The following is a 14,913-nucleotide window of genomic DNA, read 5'->3' on the forward strand; positions in this document are numbered from 1 at the left end:
TGATTCGGTTCGATTCGGGTTTTCCATATGGAACTCATTTGTTTCATATTGAACCGAATAGACAATTTTTGTAAAAAAAATTATAGTTTCAAGTGATTTTTTTTATTGAAAAACCGATAAACCAAACCGAACCGAACCGAAAAATTCGAACCGTTAAAAAAACTGAACCGAACCAAAAAAACCAATTTTGATTTTTTCAATTTTTTAACTATTCGATTTCGATTTCGGTTTAAATATTAAAAATTCGTTTATTTCAGTTCGATTTAATTTTTAATAAAAAACCGAACCGAACCGAATACACGCCTTTTTCTACTCGTTTATTTATTCCAAAATTGCTCACTTCCGATCCTTCACCAATCTTCTGATCCACCATGAAAAACTTCAGCGATCGTCTCTCCATTCTAATCATCGGAGTTGTAATCCTCTTCTGTCTCGCGCATGTTAGATCCGATGCCTCAGACCACCGTTACAAAGACGGCGACGCCGTTCCTCTTTACGTCAATAAGGTCGGCCCTTTCCACAACCCTAGGTAACTTTATCATTTCCTTTCCCCTTCTTTCCTTAGATCTGAAATTGCTTAGCTTTTGGAACCTGACTCAATGCCTTATTCTGGAAAATTCAAATCTAATTACATTTAACATTTATTTTCTTAATAAATGCCTTGATTTTGGCTTGTTTTGTTTGATTTCAGTGAAACCTATCGCTACTTTGATCTGCCTTTCTGTTCGCCAGGTGCTTTTTTGTTATTTTGTTATTTTTAGTTTAGACTTTAATGGGTTTCATTTAGATTTAATAAAATATGTTGATTTTGCAATGTAATTTAGATCATGCAAAGGAGAAGAAAGAAGCATTAGGGGAGGTATTGAATGGAGATCGGCTTGTCAGTGCTCCTTATAAGTTGAATTTTAAGGAGGAAAAAGATTCTTCAGTTGTTTGTAAGAAGAAGCTTTCGAAAGATGAAGTTTCCATTTTGCGCAAGGGAGTCGATAAGGATTATTATTTCCAAATGTACTATGATGATTTGCCCATATGGGGTTTTATTGGAAAAGTTGACAAGGAAGGAAAAAGTGATCCCAGTGAGTACAAGTATTTCCTTTACAAGCTTATCCAGTTTGATGTACTTTATAACAAGGATCGTGTTATTGAGATTAGTGCAAGGATGGATCCTCATTCTCTCTTGGATTTGACGGAGGATAAGGAAGTTGAAGCTGAGTTTATGTATACTGTGAAATGGAAGGAAACCGATACTCCTTTTGAGAAGAGGATGGATAAGTACTCCATGTCTTCTTCGTTGCCGCATCATTTGGAGATTCATTGGTTTTCGATTATCAACTCTTGTGTGACAGTTCTCCTGTTGACCGGTTTCCTTGCAACTATTCTCATGCGGGTCTTGAAGAATGATTTCATTAAGTGAGATCTGTTGATATATACATATATATTCCTCGTAATTTTACTCCTTCCATTTTGGTTTGGTTGCTATAAATATTTAATTTGTTATGAAAGGTATGGTCAAGATGAAGAAGCAGCTGATGATCAAGAAGAGACTGGATGGAAGTATATTCATGGAGATGTCTTCCGGTTCCCAAAATACAATTCTTTGTTTTCCGCTGCTCTTGGATCTGGAACACAGCTATTCACCTTGTAAGGATCCCATTTATTTATTCTGTATTTATGTTCCTTTCAGATTTGTGAAACTACAGTTATTTCATCAAGATCTATATTCGAATTATTGATGTTTCATTCTGTTCACTTTTGAACTTTTTATGTCTATCAGAACGGTGTTCATTTTTATGCTGGCATTGGTTGGTGTCTTTTATCCCTACAACCGAGGTGCTCTGTTTACTGCCCTGGTGGTCATATATGCACTCACATCAGGAATTGCAGGATACATAGCAGCTTCTTTCTACTGTCAGCTTGAAGGAAAGAATTGGGTATGTGTAGAAGAATTGTCTTTTAGTATGAGATGTTACTGTGCTGCTTTTAAAGGGAGTGTACAAATTTGTTCATTTGATTTCTCGGATTGACAGGTCAGGAATCTGTTATTGACTGGTTGCCTTTTCTGCGGGCCGTTGTTTCTCACATTCTGCTTCCTTAACACTGTTGCTATTGCATACAGTGCAACTGCCGCACTGCCTTTTGGAACTATTGTAGTAATAGTCCTCATATGGACACTAGTGACATCTCCTTTGCTTGTTCTGGGTGGCATTACTGGCAAAAATAGTAAGGCTGAGTTCCGAGCTCCTTGCCGCACCACCAAGTATCCTCGAGAGATTCCACCATTACCTTGGTACAGGAGTGCCATTCCTCAGATGGCAATGGCGGGGTTTCTTCCATTCAGTGCTATCTACATTGAGCTTTACTATATATTTGCCAGCGTCTGGGGCCACAGGATTTATACCATATATAGTATCTTGTTTATTGTCTTCATCATCCTTCTGATTGTCACTGCTTTTGTAACTGTGGCTTTGACATATTTCCAACTTGCTGCTGAAGATCATGAATGGTGGTGGAGGTACATAAGTTCCCTAATTTTTTATTCATGTCTCAATTTCATTTTGCCTCGTATTTTTTAAAAGTACTATGAGTTTTGAAATTCCATACCCCTAATTCTAATTTATTTTTTAATGGCACTGGTACATTTTTGGGTTGATTTATTAGTTTCTTATCATTTTTGGGTTGTTTAACCTGTTTGATTACAACTTTTTTTTCCTTTCAGTTGTAAGGCATTTGTTAGTTAGTAACAATACTTAGGACGACCTTAAGTGTTATTTAGTTGATTTTGCTGATCCAAGTCCTTCCTTTGTCACAGGTCTTTCCTTTGTGGTGGATCAACCGGTCTCTTTATCTACGCCTACTGCTTGTATTATTACTATGCACGATCAGATATGTCCGGATTTATGCAAACATCATTCTTCTTTGGTTACATGGCCTGCATCTGCTATGGATTCTTCCTGATGCTCGGGACAGTGGGCTTCCGTGCCTCGCTATTCTTTGTTAGTCACATATACAAGTCAATCAAGTGCGAATAAGCAAGGTTACGTTGTCCTTACCAATTTCCATCAACTGTGTCATAGATAATTCTATGATTTTTGTTAGATCTTAGCTGGAAGAGTGCCTTAATTGTTGGTTAGCACATGGGGGTTGCATGCGCTTTGACTTTAAATGCCCAAGGGGAGATCTGGCATGAAAGCAATAGTGGAGAACATTTAGGAATCATGTGTTTATATTAATATTTTGGCTGTATGAGACTGATGTTTGTAGCATGCTGTTATTTTCATACGTGTTTACTAGGTAAAGTGATTTCTTGGCCCTTTAATAATTATTACCAACTTTTTTAGTTTAACAACAATGACTAGTACAAAATTAGTTGGCTATTTTATACCTCATAACCTGGTAGTTAAAAGTCTTCAAGTCTCCTCTCAAGTTCAATAATGATTAAACAGCTGAAATTGCCAAATGCGGCTTCAATCTTGCACAGGTCAAAATAGATCCATTATATTAATATTAAGACAAATCTGCTTTTAATACTTTTTTTTTCAAAAGTGTTTGTTAAACTATATTTTTGAAAATTACGAAGATATCCTTTTTCATTTTTATTTAAAATTTTCTGCCAGTCAACAAGTTGAACTTTTATATATATATATTCTTGAATAGCTTGAGATAATTACAAGATAATATATATATTTATAATTTTTCTTAATCATTAATAACGAACATAGTTTAGAAATGCAAATGTTTAAACATAAAATCTTAAGAGAGAATAACACTCTCTCTAACTATAGAAGATATTCATCAATGAGTTTTATCAAATTTTTTTTATTAAAGGTGAAAAGTTATAATTTAGTTATCAATATACTAAAAAAACATAAACTAAGTAGAAAAATAATTTCATTTGGTAAAAGAGGGTAATATTCTCCTTAGAGGTTTCGGATTTGAGTCTCAACCTCTCAAATTCGAACAGTTGTATCTGCATGGTGTGTACATTGTCAATTGATAAATTTTTTTTGATAAGATATCTTATAATAATTCCTTATCAAAAAATATTATTATGTGTTTTTAAATATATTTAAGAATTTTTTAAAAAAATAATTGGACATATAACATCATTTGTAGTAATGTTTGTTATATTACTTTTTTTTTTACTTGAAATACATTTATTTTAATGGAACAATGTTTTCTGAAAATTAAAAACTACCGAAAAATATTTTATGTTTGTACAGAATTTAAAGAATCAATTGATTACATTAAAACATAGGTGGAATACATAATTTTTCATTGAATTTTACTCTCATTACATTCATTTTACTTGTTTTTTTAATTTATTCACTAAAATTTTGAATTACTCTTGTTTGTTCAATTTGAATTATTTTATTATTATTTTTGTATGATGTTGCATTTTTATTATTGTTTAATATAAAAATTATTTAAAATATAAAAATTATTTAAAATATAAAATAAAAAACATAAGGTGTTGTCCATTGTTCGCCAACATTGGACGTCACTGTCGATGGCAGATGATTGTCATTCGATCTCAGATTTCATTGGTCGCTTTTCGTCTCAACCCCTGAGTCCAAATTCTACCTTCATTTTGTCGGAACATGCTCCAAATTCGATCAAAAATGAGAAAATCGAAATATCGGTATTCATCAATCACAGTAGGTTGTGGTCGTTCGATCACAGATTTCATGGGTCTCTTTACCTCAACCTCTTGAGTCGAAATCTTACCTCTATTTCGTCAGAATATGCTTTGAATTCCACGAATAGGAGATCAAAAGTGAGGAATCCGAAATGTTTCAGTTGAGATCAACGAGTTTTGGGACATTTTTCAATGAAACAACCATCAGATTCAGATAAGAGGGTCGAGGGAAAGCGACCCATGAAATTTAGGACCGAATAACTTCTGGTTCCGAAGGTTGACGTATGGTGGTGACTTTTTTAAAAATCTTTTTAAATTTAATAATAATAAAATATCACTTTATTATTTTATTTTTAATTATTTTATATTTTAATAATAAAAAATGCAATGTCATACCAAAATAGTAATAAAATAATTTAGAGTGACCAAAACATAAGCAATTCAAAAGTTTAATGAGTAAATTGGAAAAATTGAAAGTAAAGTGAGGAAAATATGAGAGAGAGTAAAGTTGAGTGAGAAATGGTGTAATTTATCTATATTAGTTTCAATTTTTTATTTTTAAACTGTTTGTAGAATCGAACCCTCGCAATACTGTAACTCTTAAAATTTGGAGAATCAAACACTTGAATTACTTAAACAAAATCTTTAAACAAACACATCATCTTATTAATGGTATTTATTCTTAAACCATGTATCAAAGCTCTGCCTCAAGCTCTGAACTGTCCTCGATGAATGAACCGAGTGAGCTACTATGTTTGCGCTGTGGAATGCCTCTGATTTTTACAATTTCTTCCCCACCCAATGGCCAATCTAATATTTCCAGGTTCTCCTTCATCCTCTCCCTGCTGAAGCTCATCGTTATCACACTCTCCCCTTGCTCGTACACCCATCGTAGACAAAATAGAATTTTATGTTAACGGAATCAATTTAAAAAAAATTATATAAGACAAAATAGACTATCAATAAAAAAACACAATATTTAACTTGTATACGTGTATTTGATGTTCACTCACTTGTGCAATTGTTTTCCCTTTGGCCTGGGCAACCTTTTTCAAAACATGGCATTCGAAAATCCTATCGTCTCCCCAGAGTGTGCCTTTGGACCCCAGAGGGGAATGAGCAGAAACGTGAATGCCCTTTGGCCTTGCAGAACATTTTCTTTTGCTGCCTAAGTGGGTTCATCTCCACCTTTCTTATACCAATTACAATGTTATAATTCATTCGTCTTTTGGTTGCATTCTTGTATCCATGTGTTGGACTAGAGTAACATAGATGCTCACGTGGTTGACGGCCGGAGGGATTTTCGCAAATGAAAGGATTTCATCGAGCTTTTTGGCAGAGAAGTTCGAGACACCGATGGCTTTGGTGAGACCGAGAAGTTGACACCTTCCATCGCTTTACAAATGGATTTGGTATCGATGATGGACACTTCTTGTTTCGGAACCGGGAAATGACTCGGGTCTTTGTTGAACTTTAATGGCCAATGTATCAAATAAAGATCAAGATATTCCAGCTGAAGGTTCCTGCAAAACTATTAAATTTTTTGATTTAACAAATGCCTCGTTTTCTTCATATCCCAAATACCACATATATATTGTTTTTACAATACTCGCTAGAATATTCCTATGCAGTTATACCAGATTTGCCTTGCTGGCACATTCTCCCTAACAACCAAATAATAACTTATTTTCTATTCACGTAATAGTTAACATTCTCCCTACTGTCTATGGATTCCAGAACTTCACAATAGACTTTGAGATTGTAGCGAAACAAAGAAAAATAAGCATGAGACAAAGACTTAGTGAATCCATCAGCTTTTTTTATGTTGAGCAGGAATACAATTGATCCGAACTCTATCGGTAGCAACCTTCTCCCGAATGATATGAAGGTCTAATTCAACATGTTTCGACCGAGAATGTAGAACAAGATTGTCACTCATCGGTATTGCACTCGTATTATCACTCCAAACGACGGGAGTGCTTGAGGATGAAATTCCCATATCTGTCAACAAGGCTTGAATCCAAACAACATCAGCCACAACATCCGCTAATGCACGATATTCAGCCTCAATAGTTGACCGAGATATTGACCGTTGACGCTTTGAACCCCAAGACACGAGATTACCTCCAAGAAAAACACAAAACCTGGATATCGAACGACAATCATCAACATTGCTTGCCCAATCGGCATCCGCAAAAGCTTCCAAGTGAAGACCCAATCCTCTCTTTTAAAACACTAGACCATAATCAAGTGTCCCACACAAATAACGCAAAATGCGTTTCACAACCACCCAATGTTGAGTACGAGGCGCATGCATGTATTGAGCTACACGGTTGACACTATACGCAATGTCGGGTCGCGTGTGATTTAAATATAGAAGGGCTCCAACAACGCTCCTATATAATTGAACATCTTGTAACGGGCTCCCTCCATATTTACTTAGTTTTGGAGATACGACCATCGGTGTTGGAACTGGATGAGCATTACTCATGCCAGTACATTCTAATAACTCAAGAATAAACTTCTTTTGTCGTAAAATAAGCGAATGAGTCATCCGCTGAACTTCAAGCCCCAGAAAATAGTTCAAGTCCCCCAAATCTTTTAGAGAGAATTCTTGACTCAATTGTGATATAACGCTTTCAACTTCAGTCTCATCTTGCCCCGTAACTATGATATCATCGACATAAACGAGAACATAGGTTAAAGACTTCCCTAAGAAACGAATGAACAATGAGGCATCAGCTTGTGTCCCATGAAACCCAATTCGACCAAGAAAAGCACCTAGTTTCACATACCAACTTCGTGGTTCTTGTTTAAGTCCATACAATGCCTTTTCAAGTTTGAAAACAAGTTGTGTGCCATCAGCAGCAAGCTGTTCAAACCCGGGAGGTTGCACCATGAACACCTCCTCACGTAAGTCCCCATTGAGAAACGCATTATTAACGTCAACCTGTCATAATTTCCACCTATTCATGATAGCTAAGGATAAAATAACCTTTACCGTGGAGGGTTTGATAACTGGGCTGAACGTATCATTAAAGTCTTGTCCCAGAATTTGAGCGAAACCTTTTTCTACTAAACGAGACTTATACCTTGCAACAGACCTATCAACATTTTTCTTGATCCAGAACAACCACTTGCATCCGATTGTCGTTCGACCTGGAGGTAGTGACACCAACCGCCATGTAACCTTATCAATTAGAGCATTATATTCAGCCATGACAACATCTTTCCACATAGGGGACAACAAAGCTTGTTCAACAAAAACTTGTTCTTCATAATCAATTACAGCTTGAACCGAGAAGACTTTGGGTTTAAATATCCCATACTTGCTTCTGGTAACCATAGAATGGACCTTTAAAAAAGAGGGATGAGAAGAAATACCAAGAAGAACAGTTGAAACATCCATGTTTGAATTATTATTAGCATGGGAAGTCATTTGAAGATCTGAATCTGTAGCAACAGTGGAGTGCTCAGGAACACGCAAATCACCAGAACCATCAGTTCGTTGAGGAGAGATTGCGTGTCTCACGGATCCATCCATATTCAACTTTAATAGAATTCATCGGTTCATTCACTATATGTATGAGCTACTGGTACGAGAAGTAGACAACTCATTTTCACAATGGTGCGACGTTGAGCACGGTGGGACTGCTTGACTACTTAGCACCTTGTTGATGCCATATACAACATCAATAGTGGCAGACGGATGGAAATCATTTGTAGGAGAAGGATGAATGGCAGTAGCTTGACCTGCAAATGGAAAAACACTCTCATCAAACTGCACATTCCAAGAAATATATATATTCGACCTCCAGGTGCAAGACAAAGATAACCCTCATGTTGAACACTATAGCCAAGAAAAGTACACGATTGTGATCGATAATCAAATTTGTGAGATTGAAACGAACGAAGGCACGGTAAACATCTATAACCAAAAACACGTAAATGCTCATACTTGGGGCTGTCGTAACCGGTTTTCACCCGGGCACGAAATTTTTACTCGGCAGAAAAAGTGATGTGAATAAATGGTTTTTAAAATGTTTTGGGAGTCGCCATCGGCCTTTTGGGTCAGGTAGGTCGAATACCTAAAAATTATCTTTTAAAAGAGTTTTTAAGAAAACATCAGTTAAAAGATAAACTGATCTGCTTTTTAACCAAAGATTCGTTCTTTTTAATAATAAAAAGGGATTCATTATCGATTACGTTTGGGGAAGGATTAGCACCCCCAACAACGCCCAAAATTGGTACTTATTAATTATAAATTGTCTTTAATAATAAAATTTAAGAATTCAAATATAAATTTAATTTATGATCATGTTATTTCGTATTTTAATCGAAAGAATATATATATATAGAGTTTTGTAAATATAATGTTTATTTATTTAAGAATATTAGAAAAGAGCTTCTAGTTGCTTTAAGACAGCTCTTTTCTTTGATATTAATAAATAAATAAATATTAAAAATGTAATGATCTTTTCTAAAAATAATTTAAATAAAACTAAATTATAATTTTTATAATATTTAATTATTTAAAATACTAGAATAGGATATCCAATTGCTTTAAGATTATCTTTTTCTTTGATATTGAAAATAAACATTATTATTTAAATGAATATATGTATATATATATATATATGGCTAAGATGAAAATAATAAATAATAAAAATAATGATAATGAAAGTAACAATTTAAATATATATAATAAAACAATATTACAAATAAATAATGAATAAAAGAAATTAAAATTCTAAAACTAAAATATAAAGTATTAAAATTAAATATACTAATTCGAAATGTTATGAAAGATAATGGTTAATAGTGTAATTTAACATAATTAATTAATTCAGTATATAAATATAAATTAATAAAATTATAAGGGATTAAATCGGTTATTTACCTTAAATATTTATATAAACATATCAGTGACTAAATTATAAAATAAATAAAATTAGAAGACCAAATTAAAACGTTTAGAATTTGATTTCAGTGACTAAAATGGAATGTTATAAAATTAAGATGGCTATGGAAAGGGTTTGTCCATGCGTGTAAATTACGCATATATCCCTACCCAAAACGACGTCGTTTGGGAGGGGTATATAAGACCCGAATGGCCGGCCCTTCGGGCCATTCTCTTCATTCCCTTCTTTCACTCTCAAAAATGAGAGAACCAGAGTTCTCTATGGCTTCTCTCTAAAATGAGAGAACACAGTCCCGGTCAGCCACCGCTGTCGGGCTCCGACCACCGCTGCCGGCCACCGTTAACGGTGGCCGAAAAATTCTAAAATATACCAAAACGAAGCCCTAAATACCCTAAAGCCAAAATCGAGGCCCGTTTAGCCTAAAAATCCTTAACCCGACCTAGATCTAAGCTTGTTACCTTCGGTATTTTGGTTTTTTAACAGCGTAGGGAGGCTCCGATGACAATAATCTCCTCGGTAAGTCTCTCTATTTCTCTTACTTTCTGTTTTTCTCTTGGGTTGCTGTCGTGGTTGTTATCTGTGTCTTCTGTTGTGGCTTTCTCCGTTCTTGCTCGTTGTACTCTCCCTGTTCCGTTTGCTGTTTGTTGTGGACTCTTTCTCTCCATTTTTTCTTTGTTGCTTTTTTTTTTCTGCAGGTGGTCGATGGCTTTTATAGCCATCGACGGTGTAGCTCTCGGACCGGTCCCAAATGGAGACCCTAGGTGAGTCACCGGACTATAGTGGTGACTCACCATAGGGCTTCGACGTGGGGAGGGGCAGATGGCCTTCTGGAAAGCTAGGTGAGGTGGCGTGGCACTGACGGCGGCGTGGCAGCAGTTAAAGCGTCAACGTGGAGGTGGCGGCTGAGCAGAGGCGCCGGCTGGCCTTCTGGAAGATTGAGGCGGTTGGGAGCTAGGGTTCAGAAAACCCTAGCTAAAACCCTAAATTAGTTTAGGTTTCAATTGGGCCATCTGGTTGGGCTTCCAGATTTGTAATTGGGACCCGATTTTGGCCTGTTTGTAATAATAATAATTTTAATAATAATAATAATAAATAAAATAATAATAATAATAACAATAAAAAATGGGTGACTCACCTAGGGTCGCCATTTGGGACCGGTCCAAGAGCTACACCGTCGATGGCTATAAAAGCCATCGACCACCTGCGGAAAAAAAAAGCAACAAAGAAAAAACGGAGAGCAAGAGTCCACAACAAACAGCAAACGGAACAGGGAGAGTACAGCGAGCAAGAACGGAGAAAGCCACAACAGAAGACACAGATAACAACCACGACAGCAACCCAAGAGAAAAACAGAAAGTAAGAGAAAGAGAGAGACTTACCGAGGAGATTATTGTCATCGGAGCCTCCCTACGCTGTTAAAAAACCAAAATACCGAAGGTAACAAGCTTAGATCTAGGTCGGGTTAAGGATTTTTAGGCTAAACGGGCCTCGATTTTGGCTTTAGGGTATTTAGGGCTTCGTTTTGGTATATTTTAGAATTTTTCGGCCACCGTTAACGGTGGCCGGCAGCGGTGGTCAGAGCCCGGAAGCGGTGGCTGACCGGGACTGTGTTCTCTCATTTTAGAGAGAAGCCAGAGAGAACTCTGGTTCTCTCATTTTTGAGATAGAAGAGGGAAAGAATGTAATGAAGAGAATGGCCCGAAGGGCCGACCATTCGGGTCTTATATACCCCTCCCAAACGACGTCGTTTTGGGTAGGGATATATGCGTAATTTGCACGCATGGACAAACCCTTTCCATAGCCATCTTAGTTTTATAACATTCCATTTTAGTCACTGAAATCAAATTCTATACGTTTTAATTTGGTATTCTAATTTTATTTATTTTATAATTTAGTCACTGATATGTTTATATAAATATTTAAGGTAAATAACTGATTTAATCCCTTATAATTTTATTAATTTATATTTATATCCCAAATTAATTAATTATGTTAAATTACACTATTAACCATTATCTTTCATAACATTTCGAATTAGTATATTTAATTTTAATACTTTATATTTTAGTTTTAGAATTTTAATTTCTTTTATTCATTATTTATTTGTAATATTATTTTATTATTGCTTTTGATATATTTAAATTGTTACTTTCATTATCATTATTTTTATTATTTATTATTTTCATCTTAGTCATATAAATATATATACATATATTCATTTAAATAATAATGTTTATTTTCAATATCAAAGAAAATGACAGGGGCGACGACCAAACAACTTATTAAACGGTGTTGTCCCGAGAAGCACCTTCGTAGGTAGCCTATTAATGAGATACACTGTAGTGGTTATGACATAAGACCAATATTTCAAGGGTAATGAAGCTTGAGCAAGCAACGTTAGCGTCGTATCAACGATATGTCGGTGTTTTTGCTCAACAACACCATTCTGTTGAGACATGTGAGAACACGTGAGCCGGTGTCATATCCCATCCTCTTGAAGAGCCTTGGTATACGGACGAAACTCACCACCTCAATCACTTTGAACTGCTTTAATCTCTCGGCCAAATTGAACACGAACCATGCATTGAAACAAGAGAAACACATGCAATGCTTGAGGCTTATCCTTCAACAGATGCACCCACATAAACCTCGAATAAGCATCGACAAAGGATATATAATACCGATATCCATTTGAGACCACATGAGGTGGTCCCCATAGATTGACATAAACCAACTGAAATTGTTCACTATACACTTTTTGAGAAGTATAAAATGGTAAAGAGTGAGATTTCCCAACTTGGCAAGCAGTGCAAGTTTCATCATTAACCAACGATAGACCAACATTACAATATTTACAAACTTGTTGTAACGTATCACAAGAAGGGTGACCTAATCGTCTATGATATAAACCAAAATCAATTACGCCATGAACAACATTACACTGAGCAGGCACATTATTATGAAACAAAGCATAATTAAACTCATAAAGTCCATCTTTCTCTCGGCCTTCAAGTAACACGGCCTTTGTGTCCTCGTCACTAATCACGCATCTACGAGCATGAAATTCAAGAAATACCTTATTATCACGAGCAAGTTTGGAGACGAAAACCAAGTTTTTGGATATACTAGGAACAAGGAGCAAGTTATTTAATCGTAAAGATCGAGTAGAAGTAACCAAGCTAGATTGACTGACCTTAGATATTGATAAACTATTACCATTGCCCACGAGGAGCTTACCCATGCCAGTATACTCTTCACCCGCAACAACATTAGCCTCATCCGAGGTCACATGATGAGAAGCCCCGGAATCTACAAACCATTTCCCGGATGATCGAGAGCTCGCAGAACCTCAATGGCTAGATTGTTGTCCACATTCAGCCATCATAGCAAAAACAATACCATCCCAAGATCCTTTGTGAACACAACCACACCCATGAGTAAAAGCAATCGTGCACACGTTAGTAGATAGAGGATTGGTCGGTGCCAAGGCCTTGTGAGTAGCAGACATCCCACGAAAACTTTGGTCAAACCTATACTAGCATCAGTCCACTAAGTGGCCAACTTTTCCACACAACTGGCATTGAACTCGGGGCTTACCATGACCACGACCTCCCTGATACGAACCAGAGGAACCCAAATTCTGCTATGATGGCTGAATGTGGACAACAATCTAGCCCTGGAGGTCCTGCGAGCTCTCGATCATCCGGTAAATAGTTTGTAGATTCCGGGGCTTCTCATCATGTGACCTCGGATGCGGCTAATGTTGTATCGGGTGAAGAGTATATTGGCACAGTAAGCTCCTCGTGGGTAATGGTAATAGTTTATCAATATCTATGGTCGGTCAATCTAGCTTGGTTACTTCTACTTGATCTTTACGATTAAATAACTTGCTCCTTGTTCCTAGTATATCCAAAAACTTGGTTTCCGTCTCCAAACTTTCTCTGATACCATATTAAATTTTTTGATTTAACAAATGCTCATTTTCTTCATATCCCAAATACCATATATATACTATTTTTACAATACCTGCTAGAATATTCCTATGTAGTTATACCAGATTTGCCTTGTTGGCACATTCTCCCTAACAACCAAATAACAACTTATTTGTTATTCATTGATATTCACGTAATAGTTAACAAAAACAATCAAATATACATAAAGAGAATGAAAAAAGAAAGTAATAAGTTGCATCCACGGGGAAAAAGACTAGTACTCTCGACTCTTTTTGATGGTGGGAATGACCAAATCTTGTCCAGCAAAAGTACACCATAGCTTGGAAGTGATAAAGAGTCCATCTCGGGACTTGATGAGGCCAATGTTGATAGCCTCAGCGATTGCTTCTCCGAGTGCCTGCTCCGACCTGTGGATGAAAGTCGTATCGAAATGACGATATCCGGCTCGGATTGCCTCGACAACGGTTGATTTAACGGTGACTGCATCGACCGGGGGATACGAAGCAGTCCCCATGCCAATGACTGGCATGGTTAAGCCGCCGCCAAGTGAAACCATTGGAACCTTATTCTCCATAAACTTTTAGAGTTAAAGATTACAGTGTACATCTTAATGATTGAAAATCATCACCTAAATAGAGTCCTAATCACACATCAAGATGATTAAAGGATTTACAATTTTCAGCCGTCGATTAAGATGTTGGTGAAAAAATTGTCTGATGCGACAAACACCAGCTGCTTCATCCATTGCGCTTTACCATTAGCTTATGGACAATAAAACTTGGAATCCATTTTAAACTTTGCTTTTGGAACTAAACAACCGTCTTTTAATTCTTTTTTATATATATATTTTAAACGTTTTTCTGTTAATAATTTATTTTTTACCTCTAAAACACATAAATTAATGTATTATTCGGATTGTTGCTGATGTCAGCAACTAGTTGAAGCCGCCGATCATGAGGTCCAAATGCCGTCTCCGTTTACGTTTATAAATGTAATCTTCAAAAAAATTCAAAATAAACGACAAAATCATCTATTAAATATGTATATTAATATGTAAAGGGGTTAATTATCGGATCGATATTTCCGTTTCATATTTGTATAATTTTAATCCTTAAATTGAAAAAAGTTTTAATCATGCTATCCATTTATTAAATTTTAATTACTAACATTATCAGTTATTATATTTTTTTAATTGGGTCGTTAATTCATGTTAGTTTGATGACATGACATATTAATCAAAAGTGGTTAATTTTTAATTTAATATCTAAATTTTAGATAAAATATTTATTTGACCTCTAAATTTGATTTAAGTATTTTTTTTGTCACCACCACTCACAATTGTCATTGTTGGTCACTATCAGACATCATCAACCACCATCCTTGTTGGACTCTAAAATTTTTA

The 14,913-nt window shown here is 35.7% G+C and overlaps 1 protein-coding gene and 1 pseudogene across 1 annotated transcript; one reads left to right on the forward strand and one right to left on the reverse strand.

The window, feature by feature from the left end:
- The first annotated feature begins 333 nt into the window (after positions 1-333).
- On the forward strand, positions 334-3,277 carry LOC120149196 (transmembrane 9 superfamily member 2-like). The gene is made up of 7 exons (XM_039162079.1): positions 334-529; positions 692-732; positions 825-1,410; positions 1,504-1,641; positions 1,775-1,931; positions 2,028-2,512; positions 2,810-3,277. Exons 1-7 carry the CDS (start codon positions 372-374, stop codon positions 3,027-3,029), a joined length of 1,785 nt encoding a protein of 594 aa, XP_039018010.1. The 5' UTR covers positions 334-371; the 3' UTR covers positions 3,030-3,277.
- Positions 3,278-5,330: 2,053 nt separating this feature from the next.
- On the reverse strand, positions 5,331-14,183 carry LOC120149173 (annotated as a pseudogene).
- Positions 14,184-14,913: the final 730 nt, after the last annotated feature.

Source organism: Hibiscus syriacus, unplaced genomic scaffold, assembly GCF_006381635.1.
Source record: "Hibiscus syriacus cultivar Baekdansim isolate YM2019G1 unplaced genomic scaffold, ASM638163v2 tig00110989_pilon, whole genome shotgun sequence".
Taxonomy (NCBI): Eukaryota; Viridiplantae; Streptophyta; class Magnoliopsida; order Malvales; family Malvaceae; genus Hibiscus; species Hibiscus syriacus.